Below are 15,588 nucleotides of genomic sequence, written 5' to 3' on the forward strand. Positions count from 1 at the left end.
CAAGGATGCAGCCCAGATATATAACTGTCAAGTCTTCACTGGCATCTTAAGCTGGGCTTTGGAAGCTGTTGCTTTAGAAGCAGTTTAGAATGCTGCCTTTTGCTTGGGAACACAGAACAAAGACTAACATTTGTAAAATACACTCAGTCTTTGAGTTCTAAAACATTTCCGGTTTGCAAACAGTAATCAAACAGTTGGAGAAGCTACGCTAGCTGAAGTGATGCATTCATATTCCTTCGCTTCACTTCCCAACTCTTCCAGGTCGCGTCAGGATTTTGTGCAGAGGTAGTTGCAAAGCAAGTAAGACCTTGCTCAGTATTGGCAAAGTCAGTGATAGAATATTTGACCTGTTCATGCACACTGATAATCAGCCCAGCTGGAAAAACATGTTCTGAATACTGCAAGATAATAAAAATTAAATAAAATTCAATAGCCACGATCCACATATGGCCAGAGGGAGTCTGACTTTGAGAGATTCTTTCTTATAAGAACTTTTGCTTTCTACTGACTTTCTTTGCTATTTGTTGAGGTAGCACAAACACCAATTCATATAGAGCACATTCCCAGAAGGCCAACTTAAGCCAGCAGAGATCCCTCTGTCATGTGATACTTGTCCTGTGACAACAATTTTGTTCAATTTCTGTTGCATCTCAAGTTTTGTATAAGCCAGTGTTTTCACTGAATGTTGTTAAAATTGAAGTAGAATTAGATCAATCATATGACTTTCCCATTCACTTTATATAACTGTAGAAAATCCTAAACATAGATTAAACCCTGGAAAAAATTAAGAATTTTGAGAGATGCATTTTGCTGTCGTTTAAGTCCAGTAAGTAGCTAAAACGTTCAGCTAAAACAGGTTGAAACATTAATTAAAAACTGTGTCTGTCACCAACAGGTTGGCATGATTACTCTTAGCTAAAGAACACAGAGGGGCACATGGAAAATAAATGAAATCACTGAGGTGTTAAAGTCAGAGCCTGTATGAAAACAGAATTCTGTTATATAAAGTGTGGTTTTGTACAGGTGTGGTTTTAAAGCAAATAGGCTTAAAATAGAGCTGGTTGAGACTTCTAATGATGATATTGTTAGAAATTTCCAATTCGCTGCAGTTAATCAGATTTAACTTTATGGAACGAATTCTGTATTATTGTTGCTTTTGTCAGAAAGGTTTCTTGGATTTGAAGTGAAGTTTCTGTAAAACCTGGAAAAGGCTGGTTATTTAGGGATTTTAAGCTCCCATTATGGTCCTCCATTTTGTGGACTTTTTCAAGGCGGAGGAATTGAGGAGAAATTCATCTATTTTGGGTCTTTGTAAATGCTTGTCTTTCTGCAATGAGGTGAAGTTATGAAGTCCCTAGTTCTTTTAGAAATAAAAAAATTCTGAAAACTTCAAACCTGAATCATTTGCATGCAGTTACTAAGGCTTTCTTCTATGTAAAGTAGCACATATATATAAGGTAGTTTACCTCACAGATTTGTTTGTGAATCTGGAGTTTGTTAATATTTTTCTGTGGTTTGTCCTGTTTGTTAAAATATTTTGGTTCTATGGAAAATTACATATGAAACAGTGTCTGATTTGGATGATATTCAGCAAGAGGGATGGGGATTTATTTATGCTAGCAGGAGAATAGAGTGAAAAATGGATCTTTCATGTACACCCCAGCACACTTCTTGTGTTATTATGTGCAGAAAAGGTAGATTTTTTCCTTGACCTACACTGTATTGCATTACCTTAGTTAACTAGTCTGGGCAGGGTGGGGAAGAAAGACCTTTGTAAATTAAGCCATCTTAGTTTGGAAGCAGTTTAAATAACAATTGTAAAACCACAATTTACAAATAACAAGGTGTCCAGGGAAGACATGCACAATTTTTACTGCAACTCTTGCTTTTGCTGATGGAGCAAGTATAAATGGACTCACCTTGACAAGATGACTTTTGCAAAACAGCCTGCATTTTTTCAGCAGGGGAGAAGGGATATGGCCAGGGTCCTCATGCTCCTTCCTATCTCTAGAGAGTTATATTTCAGTCTCTCTAGGGTACTTAAAGTACCTGTTCCTGCTCAGTTCTGTTGGATCTTTTCTCCTTGTGGACAGGAGAGGAGGAGATTGCATAGCAGTCTGACTATACAGAGAACCCTCTATCAAATCTATAAAACTGCTGTGCTGGAGGCTGCACTCCCGTTAGGGCTCAGAATAAACCCAGGTCAGTGGTTGATTGTGAGTAACCCCTGGAGTATCAGCAACTTGTTTGTGTTGACTAGTCAGTGATGTGTTGTGTGCATTGCTTCCATGTTAGCTTCTGAGTTAGCTTCCTGTAGTAATGACCTGTCCTCTTAAAAAAACCAAACTTTCTTCATGTAAGTGGGTTGGGTTTATGGTGTTTGTGTAGCTGCAGTTTACTGCAGAACTGTGCCTCATTTTCATAACTTAATAAGTGACTGGTATTCTTTAGAGGAACATTCAACCTTTGGGGTTTCAGGGAGTTACCAGGGACACTTTAGGATATAAATATAAAGTGATTGTAGCTTGATTTAATGACTTCGCCTTGGCTGAGCTGTAATACTTGACCGCATGATCAGTTATTGTGCACTTAACCAATGTGTATTTAGTGTGTTCTATGCCCACATTAGAAGAACAGGCATTATTTCAATTCCACTTCACAGTGTTCTTGAAAGACCATTTTAGATGGGAGTACATTAGCATGAAATAATTACAAAAGCACTGAAAAAAATGAAGGTAGATCCTGAACTCCAGACATTGTTGCTGATGTTCCTGGTCACTTTGGGGCATGATTCTATTTAGAAATGCTAGAAGCTGTAATAAAATCTAGAGAAAAGGTTACAAGACTGGATGTTTTCCCGCTCTTCTATGCTTAAAGAGTCTTTAGTCTTTAGAGCTCTGAGGACAATCTTCACCCCCGATCCTCATTTTGTTTTCTCCTTCCCACAGTAGTTCAATTACTGTTTTTCTCTGCTAATGTATTATCCTGCTTCAGAATAATCAGTGTTATACATTAAGACAGAATAAAGCAAATTACTTAAAACCAAATTACTGATGTTTTTAGATATTTCATTCCAGTTAGGTGAGCTCTTGCACATGGGAATGCTTTTTAATAAGCTGGTATCATTTGGCCTGTCTGGTACTTGATTCCTCTAATAAACTGTCACTCTTGGTTAAAGTAGGGCTAGTGAGGTGTGCAGACAGCATTGTGGCATTGTGGTTTATGTTAAATTTTAGTGAGCGTGAACTACATTAATAGCATTAAAGAAACACACTCACACAAAAGACTTTCATCTGATGAATTTATTGCAACTACATCTAGTTTCAACCTCCTTGCCATGGACAGGGGTAACACCCACTATATCAGGTTGTTCAAAGGCCTATCCAACCCAGTTGTGAGCATTTCTGGAGATGGGACGTCCACAGCTCCTCTGGGCAATTTGTTCCAGTGCCTCACCACCGTCACAGTAAAGAATTTCTTCCTAACATCTGATCTAAACCTACCATCTTTTAGTTTAAAACTATTCCCCTTTGTCCTATCACACTCTGCCCATATAAAAAGTCACTCTTTCTTTTTTTTATAAGCCCCCTTTAAGTACTGGAAGGCCACAATGAGATTTCTCTGGGACCTTCTCTTCTCCAGGCTAAACAACCCCAACTCTCTGATTGTATCCATAAGAGAGGTGCTTCAGCTCTCTGATCGTCTTTGTGGATCTCCTCTGGACTTACTCTAACAGGTCCATGCCTTTCTTGTGCTGAGGACCCCAGAATCAGGCGCAGGACTCTAGGTGGGGTCTCACAAAGGCAGAGTAGAGGGGCAGAATCACCTCCCTCGAACTGCTGGCCACACTTCCATTGATACAGCCCAGGATGCGGTTGGCCTTCTGGGTTGCTAGCATACTTTGTAGGCTCATGGCCAGCTTTTTATCCTCAAGAACCCCAAAGTCCATCTTGGCAGGGCTGTTCTCAATGAGTTAATCACCCAGTTTGTGCTCATGTCTGGGATTGTCCCAACCCCGGTGCAGCACCTTGCTCTTGGACTTCTTGAACTTTATGAAGTTCTCATGGGCCCACTTCTCAAGCTTGTCTAGATGGATGGCATCTCTTTCTTCTGTTGTGTCAATTGCACTGCTCAGCTTTGTGTATCTGCAAACTGCTGAGGGTGCACTTGGTCTCACTGTCTGTGTCATTGATAAAGATATTAAAGAGCATCGGTCCCAAGGCAGAGCCCTGAAACACCTCTCGTCACCATCCTCCAGGCAGGTGTAACCATTAGGTTGCTACGCGTAGCAGCTTTTATAAAAGATTGATCCAGGAATGTTTTCTGCAGCATCTGTTCGTCTTAAGTCAAGTACCCTCAATTGAAGTGCAGAAGGAAAACACATTGAATTGGATTTGAATAAATTGAGGAAGTCTGTTGTCCCCAGGCAGAAGCAGCTTGAACTGGTGTAATTTTAACAAGTAATTCTTTTGTTCCAATAACCTACTCTGAAGAGACTGTGCAGTTTATTAGATTCCATACAACTTAATCTATAATTGGATGTGCTATTTGTTGACTCACTTGGTCAGGTGGATGACCTGCAATCTGCTCTTCATTTCCATCCTCTTAGTTGGTTCATTGCCTTTCAAACATTAGGATTTTACTGAAGGATTTTGGTGGGTTTTTTTCACCTTTTCTTCTGTAGCAATGCTGTGGTGTTACACCCTGTACAATGATTACTTATTCTCAAATGGGGATAACATTATTTGCACTGATGATCTTAGAGGCAAGAAGTTATTTATATTTTGATCTTCATTGTATTAAATTATTTGTGTCTTTATTTTAAGTTTAAAACTTCCTGTGTGATATTAAACATTCTCATGTTCAAGGACCAGAACCAGCAGTTCAACAGGGATTTACTTGTGGTAATGAAACAGCTTTCCAGAGCTGACTTAAAAACAGGGCAAGATGAGGAGGAAGGAGATGAAACTTTCTTCTTTCCTAGCCAGCTGTTAAGCAAGGGTAGTGTGTGATCCAGTATGTCAAATATGGTTTTATCTATGAAAAAAAATATGTATTACAAATCTGTCAGGAACATGCTTCTCAAATACTCCTACCTGTTAAAAAATGTAAATATTTCCCTTGTAACTATGACTACTTCTGTAACTCTTGTGGAGAAAAGGAAGCCTTTTATCTGAGACACTGTTACTTTTTCTTTCCTGTGCCTTTTTTTTTTTTTTTTTGTTCTCTTTAACTAGGGGGAGAGCTTCCACTAACTAAAAATGGAAGCACCGTTTGGCTTAGTAAAAGAAAACATAAGCTAACTCTGGAATAATTTTCTCCTTAGGAATTCAGGTTAGGTCTTAATTGTTTCTCTGACTCATCATTAACCACGTCTGACCTGTTCCTGAGCATGTGACCAGCCTGAGAGTAGCTAAGTAACTTTCATCCGCTAATAGTTGTGTATTATGAGATCTAGATCAGGAATGCTGCAATTACAAGTGAAAAGTCTTCTTACTAATATAATATTTCTTCTTTCTAAGACAAGACTAATTTTGGGATGAAAAAAGATTCTTTTCTTTTGCGTGCAAGACAGCAGTTGCTTGGAAAAACATGCATTTTGCTTGCATGGTATCGTGTACCCTGCTTTCTGTGCTGCCCAGTTCCCAAAGGGGACTTTCTTTCTGCAGTGGTTTATTGCCAACCACAGCTGGCAAGAGGCTGCTCCTGCAGGATTGTAGTCTGAGCCCTAAAAGAGCTGTTAATTTTCATTATATGCAAACATGTACCCTGATCTTCAGTGTGAAGTGGTCTCAGGAGTTCGCACACTTCTGATGCAAACTGTTCCCATGTCCTGGTGACTTTGGTGAAGAATGCCTGTATGCACATGGTGTGTGCCCTTGTGCAGCTCCTGAGCAAAGTCCAGCAGCCAGCTGTATACATCCAAGGAGCCTAAGTGCTAAAGTGAGCCAAAGTGTCAAGACTTTGCACTGAAATGGATTAAAATAATGTACAAGATCCAGTCAGTCTCTGTTACAGGATTGGTAATGTCCAGGACAGGAGGGACATCTGGTAGTCAGATTACTCCTGTCTTTCAGAACTCCTTGGAAAGTTTGAAGGATTGGGAACTGGGGAAGGGAAACCCATAAAGGGTGAGGTAACCTAGGAACCTGTCAAAACCGTGCTCTGATCTTTGGTCCCTGACTGTCACCAGTACGTTTACAGTGCAGAGCTAGGCCTTTGTAAGCTGGGCGTAAGCCTTTGGCTCTCCGGGACATTTGAGTGTTACTGGTGATTTGAGAGGTACCAGAGCAGATGCCATGAGCCTTGATGTGACAGCCTGAACTCCCTGCACAGGGCCGAAAAGCTGGTTAAATGAGCGGCTCAGTACCCTTGTAAATACCACCTGTGAGGCCAGGACTTTAGGGACCTCTGTTTTATGAAGAGTAATCCCAGGCTTCCAGCAGTTTTGCTCTTCAGTGCCAAGACATTCTCCCTGCTTATTTCACAAGTAGGGCAGTAGAAGGAGCAACTAGGGGTTGCTAACCTTTAGGAAGAGAGACTAAGGCTGCCCTGCTTTTTCCTTGAGGAAAGGAAGGGATACTAACTTGATTTAAGAAGTTTCAAAGGTAGTTCTTGCTTTGAATCAAATTCTGTGAGATCTCTGTGTGTACATGTGAGGGAACAAGACACCTTCTCTGTGTGATTCAGGTGGTAGTGTCTTAAAGCCTGTTTTAAATCTTGCTTTTATCAATAAAGCTGTATGAGTGCATGAGTCTGAACAAATGTCTATAGTTTAGGTGTTTTTGTGATTATATGTATATTATAATATCAAATATTTGAATGAGAAGTAGCTACAGTAAGAAATCAGTAAACAATCCAAACCAAAAGAATTATAAGACTATAAAGAAATATATGTTTTAGTCTCTATACACTCCAGTGTGTTTATATTAACATGAAAGAGTACAAAGGATGGATTTCTTTAACTCATCAACCTGCAAGCATACACTGTAAATCAAGATTTCAGGAAGGTCACCTTCTCTACTACCCATATTATACTGGTCCTATCAACTTGCTTTTGGCTTTTTTATGAAGCAGCTTTGGGAATAGTGCTGAAGACTTTTGGCCAAAATTTACTTTTAATGCTCTGCCTTTTTTTATACTTGCTTACTTGAATAAGCCATGTTTCACTTTTCTATGCAATATACTTCATATGAAAAAAAATTCATGTGAGAAATGCTGGTTTTTTTCTGAGTAGTATTTTGATTATGAAAGGTTAAGGTGGAAAATGCTAAATTACAGGAAGCACAGAAAAATGGTGTTGGTTCAGTCCTTGGGTTTTTTTTTCTTTATTTTATTTTTTTCCCTCGTGACTTGAAAGCCCGTTAGCACTTTACTATTTTGATACATGCTACAGACTTTCTGGTAAAATGTATTTTAATTTTATGCTGAATTCCTGAGCTGTAAGACTTGCGCTGAGGTGAACTTCCCTCTGCATCTGGAATTGTACAGCTGACCAGTTATGCAGTGCTGGCTTTTAATTTTCCCTCAATTATCTACTAGTGTTCAGCTTTAGAAGTAGGATAAATATGTAATTAGCTTGGGATGCAAATATTTTAAGTATAGGCCTTGTTTCAGGGAATTTTTATTTAAAACGCAAACCTACATTTTCTGTACTTGCGGTTAAATAACGCACCTCTAGGTGGCGGTAGGACACACCGGAACTTTTTCTGCCTCTGTTTTGGTTTTCCTTTTACTCTCCCTTTTAAAGGTACATACGGAATCACTGAGCTCCTTGGCTCTTGAATCAGAAGGGAGAGTGCCTTGGAACAAATAAAGGATAGCTAATGTTCAGTTTTATAGATATTAAAACTCTATGCTATTGAAGATAACACTAGCCAGTTATCCTTTTGTTTGTTTGTTTTAAATAATGCATTACCGTGACCACAAAAAAGAAGCTTAATTGACCTGAACCTGTGTTTATCAGTACGTGTGACCAGCTGCAGGTGCCCAGGAGAAGCATGGGCAGCTGGACAGTGCCTCAGCCCAGCACTCAGGAGGCCCCACTGGACAGGAAAGGGCTGGCTCTAAGTGACTGGTAGTCAAACTGTAGGAAAAATTCAAAGATTTTCACTTCGGTTTTGCTGCTTTTCAGCTCAATTAAAATATAAGCTGAAACCCATGATGAAACCCTTCTTACAGTGCTATTCTCCCTCAGAAATTATGTAAGTAGTTTATGCTCCTCAAACATCTGCCTCGAAGTATTTTATTTTTTTACCTTGTGCAAAACTAGGTACTGACTTTCCCCTGTTTTGATATTTTCATTACATGAGTGTGCACAGAAAGAATTACCTATAGCAGTTATTGGCATTGGACGATATGTAAAGCAGTGTAGAAAATCCAGTATCACTAATTCACTGGAGACTTGCTATGAAACAAAGATTAGAATTAATATTATTACTAAAACTGCTTTAAGGAATTCCAATTTTATCTAACTGGTTAACAAAAGTCATAGGTTATTTTCTTCTTTTATATGAAGTTCTGTCTCTTACAGGTCTCTTTATTGCATATGGAAAAGTACTCTTTTTGGGTTTTTTTAGTATGTTTTTCTTCATTACATGGAGTTGTCACTTACTGCATTTTTAACTGTGTTAGAGATAAAAAAAAGATAGTATGCTAGTAAAGTGAGGATCCCACAAAGTATGATACCAACATATTTTCTACTGACTATGCAGTATACCAGTCTGCCTGGGGAAGGCCACAGAAATACAAGGAAGACAAGTCTACGCCCAGCTGAGGGTCAAGCAAAATAAATTATTCTGGATATATATTCTTTTGTTTCAGAACATGAGGATGTTAAGCTGAGATAAAGCATCTTGAGGATATAAGTCTTGCAGTGTGAAAAACTACATATCCTTGAAGTTTCTGTGTGTTTTTCTCCTTGCTTTCTCATGTGACAGTAATATATACCAGGCTGAAAATAAGGCTCAGATGATGTATGACTTTTTGCTGTTCAAAACTAATATATTTTATGAAATACATTTAAAAATCACTGGCAGTTTGTATCCCACATTTAAAAACATAAGTCTATCAAAATATTAGAAGTCTTGATTTAGACTTATTATAATGAAACTATTAACTAATCTTTAAATTGCCTGTTTCTACCTAAAGACTTGTATACATTCTCATCCTTTGTAAGAAACCCTGGGCTTTGTCCTTGGCAAAAACCATTTAGTAGTTGTTTTGAGACTTAAAAGTAGAGTCTTTGTAGGAGGTTGAAAAAGTCTTGAGTTTCAGTTTCTGTCAGCTTATATTGCTTTAGAATTATCAAGCAAAAATGCATAAAACTATGCAGGAATTGTCTTTGCCCCATTAAAATTTCTCTTCTTCTTCTCAAACAGCTGCTGAAATACAAAGAATACTACATCAGCTTGGAACACCACAGGACACGCCTGAGTTGAGGCAACAGCTGTGAGTACTTCACACAAAAATGTTTAGTTTTGTCGCATTGTAAACAATCTCCTGGTAGGTGATGCGGTCATTTTTTGTTAGGTAGAGTTCTTGATTTCACTGAGAAAGGTGAATATAGGGAAGTATTTGAAACTTAAATGTTGAGATGTGCTTTCTAAAATTAGTTTTGGATAGTCTGCAAACTAGAGTCATCTGGTTTGCCCATACATATTGCCTGAAGTATCAACATTCTGTAAAACCTGTGCTCTATGTCAGGGAAGGGAAAGTGGCACAACCACAAAGGAATAGCGCTGTTTAAAAACGTACACCTGTACCCCTCCACTCCAGTCAACACTTCTAATCTGTCTGTATAAGTTTCACTAGGTAATGAATATATTGGGGTGGGTTTTTTGTGAGATGGGGTGCTGGGAGAGAAAGGGGAATGTCGTTTTTAGTGATGAAAGCTGCAGTAAGGGATGGCATTATAGGATAAACATGTATCAGAAATAGTAATATAACAGCAGTGAAATCAGACTCCAGGGCAGATGCTCTGCTGTAGTTCTGTCACCTAAAGGCTGTCTTTCATTAATATACCTCTAGCAGAGACAGTCAGCTGCTTTCCACTTCTCTGTGTGGTCTAATGAACCAGTATGATTTTTTTCATTCAACTCCTTTACCACGTTAATCTCAGCATCATAAATGCACGTAAGCGACACGTTGTGCTCACCCTGTAGGTGAGAAGGTTGGCATTTTCGGTGCGGTTAATGCTGCGCTGTGGCCGTTGAGTAGTAGGAGGATGTGTGTATTGAACCAAAGTCATCGTGTTCATTTTGTGTGAACAGCCAAATTGCTTTATGATACCCTGAGTTCAGGGCCCATAAGATTAGCTAGGTACAATCCACAGTGGGTATTCTACTGGTGACTGGGAATAGGTGAAGATATAGTTTATGCAATAACCTGACATATCTAGGCAAAAATTCACAACTAAACAGGATAGAAACTGTTGTGAAGGACATGTTTCAGTCCCTTTATGGATGCAATATATATATCAAGTTTCCTTGAGCTTTCGTCTGTCCATTTTTCACTTGTCTGAACATTTGGCCTTTTCAAGAGTTATTTGATTATTTTAAATATTGATACTGATGGTTTGATAATAGCTTTGCAGAGTAAAGAACAGAGTAAAGATGGCTTTGTGTGCTTTAAAGAGGCATTTAGTGCTGCTGCTTTTCTGAGAATCAGTAAAATTCAGCGAAGTAACCCAATGGTCTCTAATGAAAATTTGCATTTGATTTTAGGCAACAAAAGCAGCAATACACCAACCAGCTTGCCAAAGAAACTGACAAGTACATTAAGGAGTTTGGATCTTTGGCTGCAACAAGTGAACAGGTATAAAACCAAAGAGCATGGCTTGTTTGACTATCATGTTGGCTCATGTAGAGTATTTGAGTTCTTCTTTCCTGTTTTCAAAGCACTGTTTAGTTAGTCAACACATTTGCACTGTGGGGATACTTATAAGAATATTTTGTTGCAGTCCAGACTTGTCCCAAAGTTGGTTTTATGTGTCAGGAATGAGGTAGTTTGACTGAAATGGTGGGAAGCAAGGCAGTGCACTGTGCCTGCCTGTGATTTCAGGTAGCTGGACACTTTGTAATCCATTGCAGTGATACTAAATCTGACTCCACTGGCACTCTGACTGCTTCCAAGGTCAACGTGTCATGTACAGTGTGTTAGTTCCATATCACTCAGATCATCGTATGTGCTATATCTTGTCCACAGGCTTTTCCTTTCTTAAGAGGAGTAGATGGGAGCTGTTACTAAAACAACTTGTGCAGTCTTTAAACTTCTTCTTTCCCAGGTCTGTGTAAAATCTTGTCAGGACATAACATGTGAAGGGGCTGTTGTGATTAGCACACTCCTGTCTGCCATCCTATGGTTTCTTGTCCTAGCAAAATCCGTCACTTATATAAGACAAAACCAACAGGATCCCAGAAAACATGGATTTGGGTTATTATCACTCAATTTGCCTGGTTGGTATTGGTTACTAAGGAGCCCTTGGGAAAATGAACGGTCTTGAAACACTGAATTCAAATGGCAGGCCATGATCCATGTGTACTCATCCTGTCAAGCTGTAAACTTCTAATAGCAGTGTTAAAACTTGGTCTTAATACATAACCAGGCAAAGTATATTTAGTTTGTTGTCTTTTTTATGGTTTCTCTGTTTCCGTATCTTGGAGCTGAAAAGTTGGCAATGAAACATTTTACTGTTTAATTTTACTCCTTTTATCAAAGCTACGTCTCAACAAAAGGCATAAATAACAGATTAATGAATGGCAAATTACAGCCTTTTAGACATTAGGAAGAAAGGTTGATATATTGTATATATTTAGGGAAATCTGGTAGAGGCTTTCCTGAGTGTCCAATATTACTCTTCACTACATCTTAAGGAAAACAAACAAACAAACAAAGCCTGAAAAGTTAGAATATGTATTTTAGTACCAGTTCTAAAGCACTTAAGTGGGTATGTGAAGCTACTTCTGCATGCAGCTCAATATGTATTTCCAACATTTACGTAAAATACATAAGAAGTGCCATGTTCTTTCTTTTCTGCACCTTTCCTCTCTAATCAATTTCCTTTGCATATTTTAGCATTCTTGGTATCAAAATATTTTACACTGTAACAGTAGGTTTTATAATCAGCACATGATAAGGAAGGTAAAAGCTTTCTTGTCCCTGCCCATTTCTCATTTCCAGCTGTTAAATGAAAATGAATACGTCAGCTTCCTCTTTAAATGCATTAATTTGTGCAGTTTTATTATTCCAGAAGGAAAGAAGGTTTGTCCATGCAATTGCAGATGGTTTTGTAGGCAGTCTTCCCTTATACCTATTTAGAAGAAAAAGAGTATATACCTTAGCATTGAACAGACTGGAAATAGCAAAGCCTTGGAAAGCCTGAGCTCATTTGACTTAGTAAAACTTTTTCTCCTATAGCGTCAGAGAAAAATACAGAAAGACCGTCTTGTGGGGGAGTTCACCACAGCACTTACAAATTTCCAAAGACTCCAAAGGCAAGCTGCTGAGAAAGAAAAAGACTTTGTAGCCAGAGTAAGAGCCAGCTCAAGGGTGTCTGTAAGTATCAGAAAAATGTGCCATTATACTCTTTACAGTGGTGTTTGATGTCAAACTGGCTTCCATAATGCTGCTTAAGAAAGCTCATATCTGACCCTAAATACTGCAGACCGTGTGTTATATGACTTTATAGTAGAGGCTACATTAAGCTGTAGTAATCTCCCAAGAGAACAGTTACTTTTCCCTTGCTTTTGTCACAAACTGCCTCCATTTTCTTGCTGTAGTCTTGCAAAAACAACTTATAGTAGATTTGGAAATGCTTTTGCTGTAGCTTTAAGATATCAACAGGTTTTTTCCTACAGGGAAAATTGACTTGCCAGATTTCTGCAGAGTATGAAAGTGAAGAAGTGCTAAGGAGCTTCAGATGTTGAGCTTTTTTGTGTTAATATATCAATTTTGCCTTTTCACTCTGCCAAATACTTGTTACTGTACTTACAAATTTTAGCAGGCAGTTACTGAGCTGAATGCTTTTGCTTGTATTTCGTCTTTGTGCATGCATAAAGCAAAATCAGAATGAGAGCATGTTAAATCATGTCTCAGTTTGAAATTGACTTTCTAAAAACCTTCTAATATTGACTTGTTATAGAAATGCTGACAGTGCTCCTTTCAGGGCCATAATGTTATATTTGTATTTTTAATCTCCGATCATGTAGGGTGGTGCTCCAGAAGATAGCTACAAAGAAGGAACACTTGTGTCTTGGGACAGGTAGGTTGACTTAGTTCACAACCTTAACCAAGCTCAGAATAATAAATGACCTGCAGGGAAGACACCTGCCCATGTTTTTTTGGATTGGGTTTTTTCTTTTGTTTTCACTTGTTTTTTTTTTTGTTTTGCTTTGGGTTTTTTTTCTGATCAATTGCCTTTTTCTGGAGGGATTTGGGATAGGTTGTTCAGTTAGGCTTTCTTCTATAATGCTAGCATAGAGAAGAGATTTTGATGGCATAGATGGGAAGAAAAAAGGAAGAGTTCTCCTGATGCTTCAGCTGTAGCCATCACCTTAAGCTCCCCTAATCTACCTTTGGGTTTTCTGAGACCCAAACTTAGGGAAGAAGAGTTTAACCTGTGAATAGAGTAAATCTGCTGTGATAAGGGCACAGTGTTTACTGGGGTGTCTCATTGCTTCCATATGCTCCAAGAACTGCTTCTTGGTCTCAGATCATTTTTTGTTGGGTAACTTGCTTTTGCCTCTGATAGATATCAACTCTGCAGTTTATAATTTGGAAGGAACTTTGCCCTTGTATTCATACTTGGAATTTCCAGTCAGCTATCTTCTAGCTAGCTACTAGCTTTGCTACAGCAGCAACTTCCTACACCTAAGGTGTGACGGTTATGCTGTCCCTGTTAACTAAACAGGCAAAGGTAAAAACATGCATTTTGTTAACCAGTAATGTAAAATGTGCTATGTAGTTAACTGTCATTTTATTATTTCTCATTGTGCCTGTTCAATTCTGTGTGAGTTCTGAGGTTTTTTTTGTTTGATAGTCAACCACAAGCACAAGTACAAGATGAAGAAATTACAGAGGATGATCTCCGTCTTATCGAGGAGAGGGAATCTTCCATTAGGCAGCTTGAAGTAAGTACAAGTAGTTTTACAGCAGAATATGCTTTTGATGTTTCCATGGTATGAGCATTAATTGCAGAAGTGAATCTTGAGGAGATTTGTTTGTTGGTGTGGGTTTTTTTCTTTAAAACTGAAAATACTGCCTTTAGATGTAAAATGTGCTTTTGAAATAATAGAATCATCAAGTTTGGAAGAGACCTTTAAGATCATCAAGTCCAACCATCAACCCAGCATTACCACTGTAACCCCTAAACCAAATCACCCAGGGCCAGATCCAGACGCCTCTTAAACACTTCCAGGTCTGGTAACTCCACCACCTCCTCAGGCAATCTATTCCAATGCCTGACCACCCAACAGTGAAAAAGAATTTTCTGATATCTAATCTGAACCACCCTAGTGCTAAAACTAATGCAAAATATGTCCTACACCGGCTTTTATTAATTTGGCTTAGATACATCTTAAGCAATGTTGTCATGAATTTTTCTTTGCAGTTAAACTTATAATACAAGCATGTGTCTAGATGAGCCCTCAGCAATGAGAGATCCTGTTTGTGATGTGTTGGGAAGTGTACTTTGTGCACATGCTTATCCTCAGTTGGATTTGATGGTTAACTTGATTATGATAAACTTGGTCTCATAGTACCAAAAATCCCCTTCCAAATAAGTACATTAAGTTGAGTTTTTTTATCCTGTAGTATAAAGAGTCAGGGATATGCACTCGGGAGGAGAAGGAACACTATTTATATCTAAATGTGCAGAGATGCTTGAATATGTGATGCCAATTGATGCTATGATTGGTTCTTTACAGGCTGATATTATGGACATCAATGAAATTTTCAAAGATCTAGGAATGATGATTCATGAACAAGGTGATGTCATAGGTAAGTCCAATTCACATACTATCCGAAAAAATTTTATTCGGTTTTGCTGGAGAGCTGCAACGTAGAACTTCCTTTTGCTGGAAAAATTCCTCTAATGAGAATAACAATGCTAAAGCAAATGCGGTGCAGCCTAATAATGAGTAGACTGGTTGAGGTGACTGGGAATATATAAACTGTGTTTAAAATGTAGTTTAAAACATTATGTAGTTTTTCATGTGTATAAAATGTCTTTAAAAGTAGTTTTTTGAACTGTTTATACATGAAATTGGAATTTATGTGGGAAGTTTTACTGTATTTGCTAATGATATGTGTGCAGATTCAGCAAAGGCTCATGCCTGCCTTCCTTACAAATAGGTTTAATGTTTTAATAAAATGTGATTGGAGAATACATTTTCTGAGTCTGTTGCCATGTCATGCTGTTGTCTCTGTCCAGCATATATTTTCAGGGCTTTTTCTGTGACCTTAGCCCATAATCTATTAATATTTTTCCAGGGGAAAAAGTAAATCTTTGTCAATATGATAGAATACCAAACTAGCTTTTGGGGATGGTTTTTTTTGTGTCTGTTTCCTGTTTTCACAAGCCTTAGGAAT

At 38.3% G+C, this 15,588-nt stretch overlaps 1 protein-coding gene across 7 annotated transcripts in view; it reads left to right on the plus strand.

The window, feature by feature from the left end:
- STX7 (syntaxin 7) overlaps positions 1 to 15,588 on the plus strand; it is a 40,421-nt gene that overhangs the window by 11,327 nt on the left and 13,506 nt on the right. For all 7 annotated transcript variants that reach the window (XR_007905312.1, XR_007905313.1, XM_051792625.1 and 4 more), the window contains 6 exons: positions 9,381 to 9,450; positions 10,725 to 10,815; positions 12,418 to 12,555; positions 13,209 to 13,261; positions 14,039 to 14,129; positions 14,925 to 14,997. Coding sequence is in view for 5 of the 7 variants with exons in the window: in XM_051792625.1 (XP_051648585.1) it covers positions 9,381 to 9,450; positions 10,725 to 10,815; positions 12,418 to 12,555; positions 13,209 to 13,261; positions 14,039 to 14,129; positions 14,925 to 14,997 (516 nt within the window). In the remaining 2 variants the exon portion in view is untranslated. The remainder of the gene's footprint in view (positions 1 to 9,380; positions 9,451 to 10,724; positions 10,816 to 12,417; positions 12,556 to 13,208; positions 13,262 to 14,038; positions 14,130 to 14,924; positions 14,998 to 15,588) is intronic.

Source organism: Manacus candei, unplaced genomic scaffold (genome assembly GCF_025592945.1).
Source record: "Manacus candei isolate 608988 ecotype Guabito, Panama unplaced genomic scaffold, ASM2559294v1 h1tg000034l, whole genome shotgun sequence".
In the NCBI taxonomy this organism is placed as follows: domain Eukaryota; kingdom Metazoa; phylum Chordata; class Aves; order Passeriformes; family Pipridae; genus Manacus; species Manacus candei.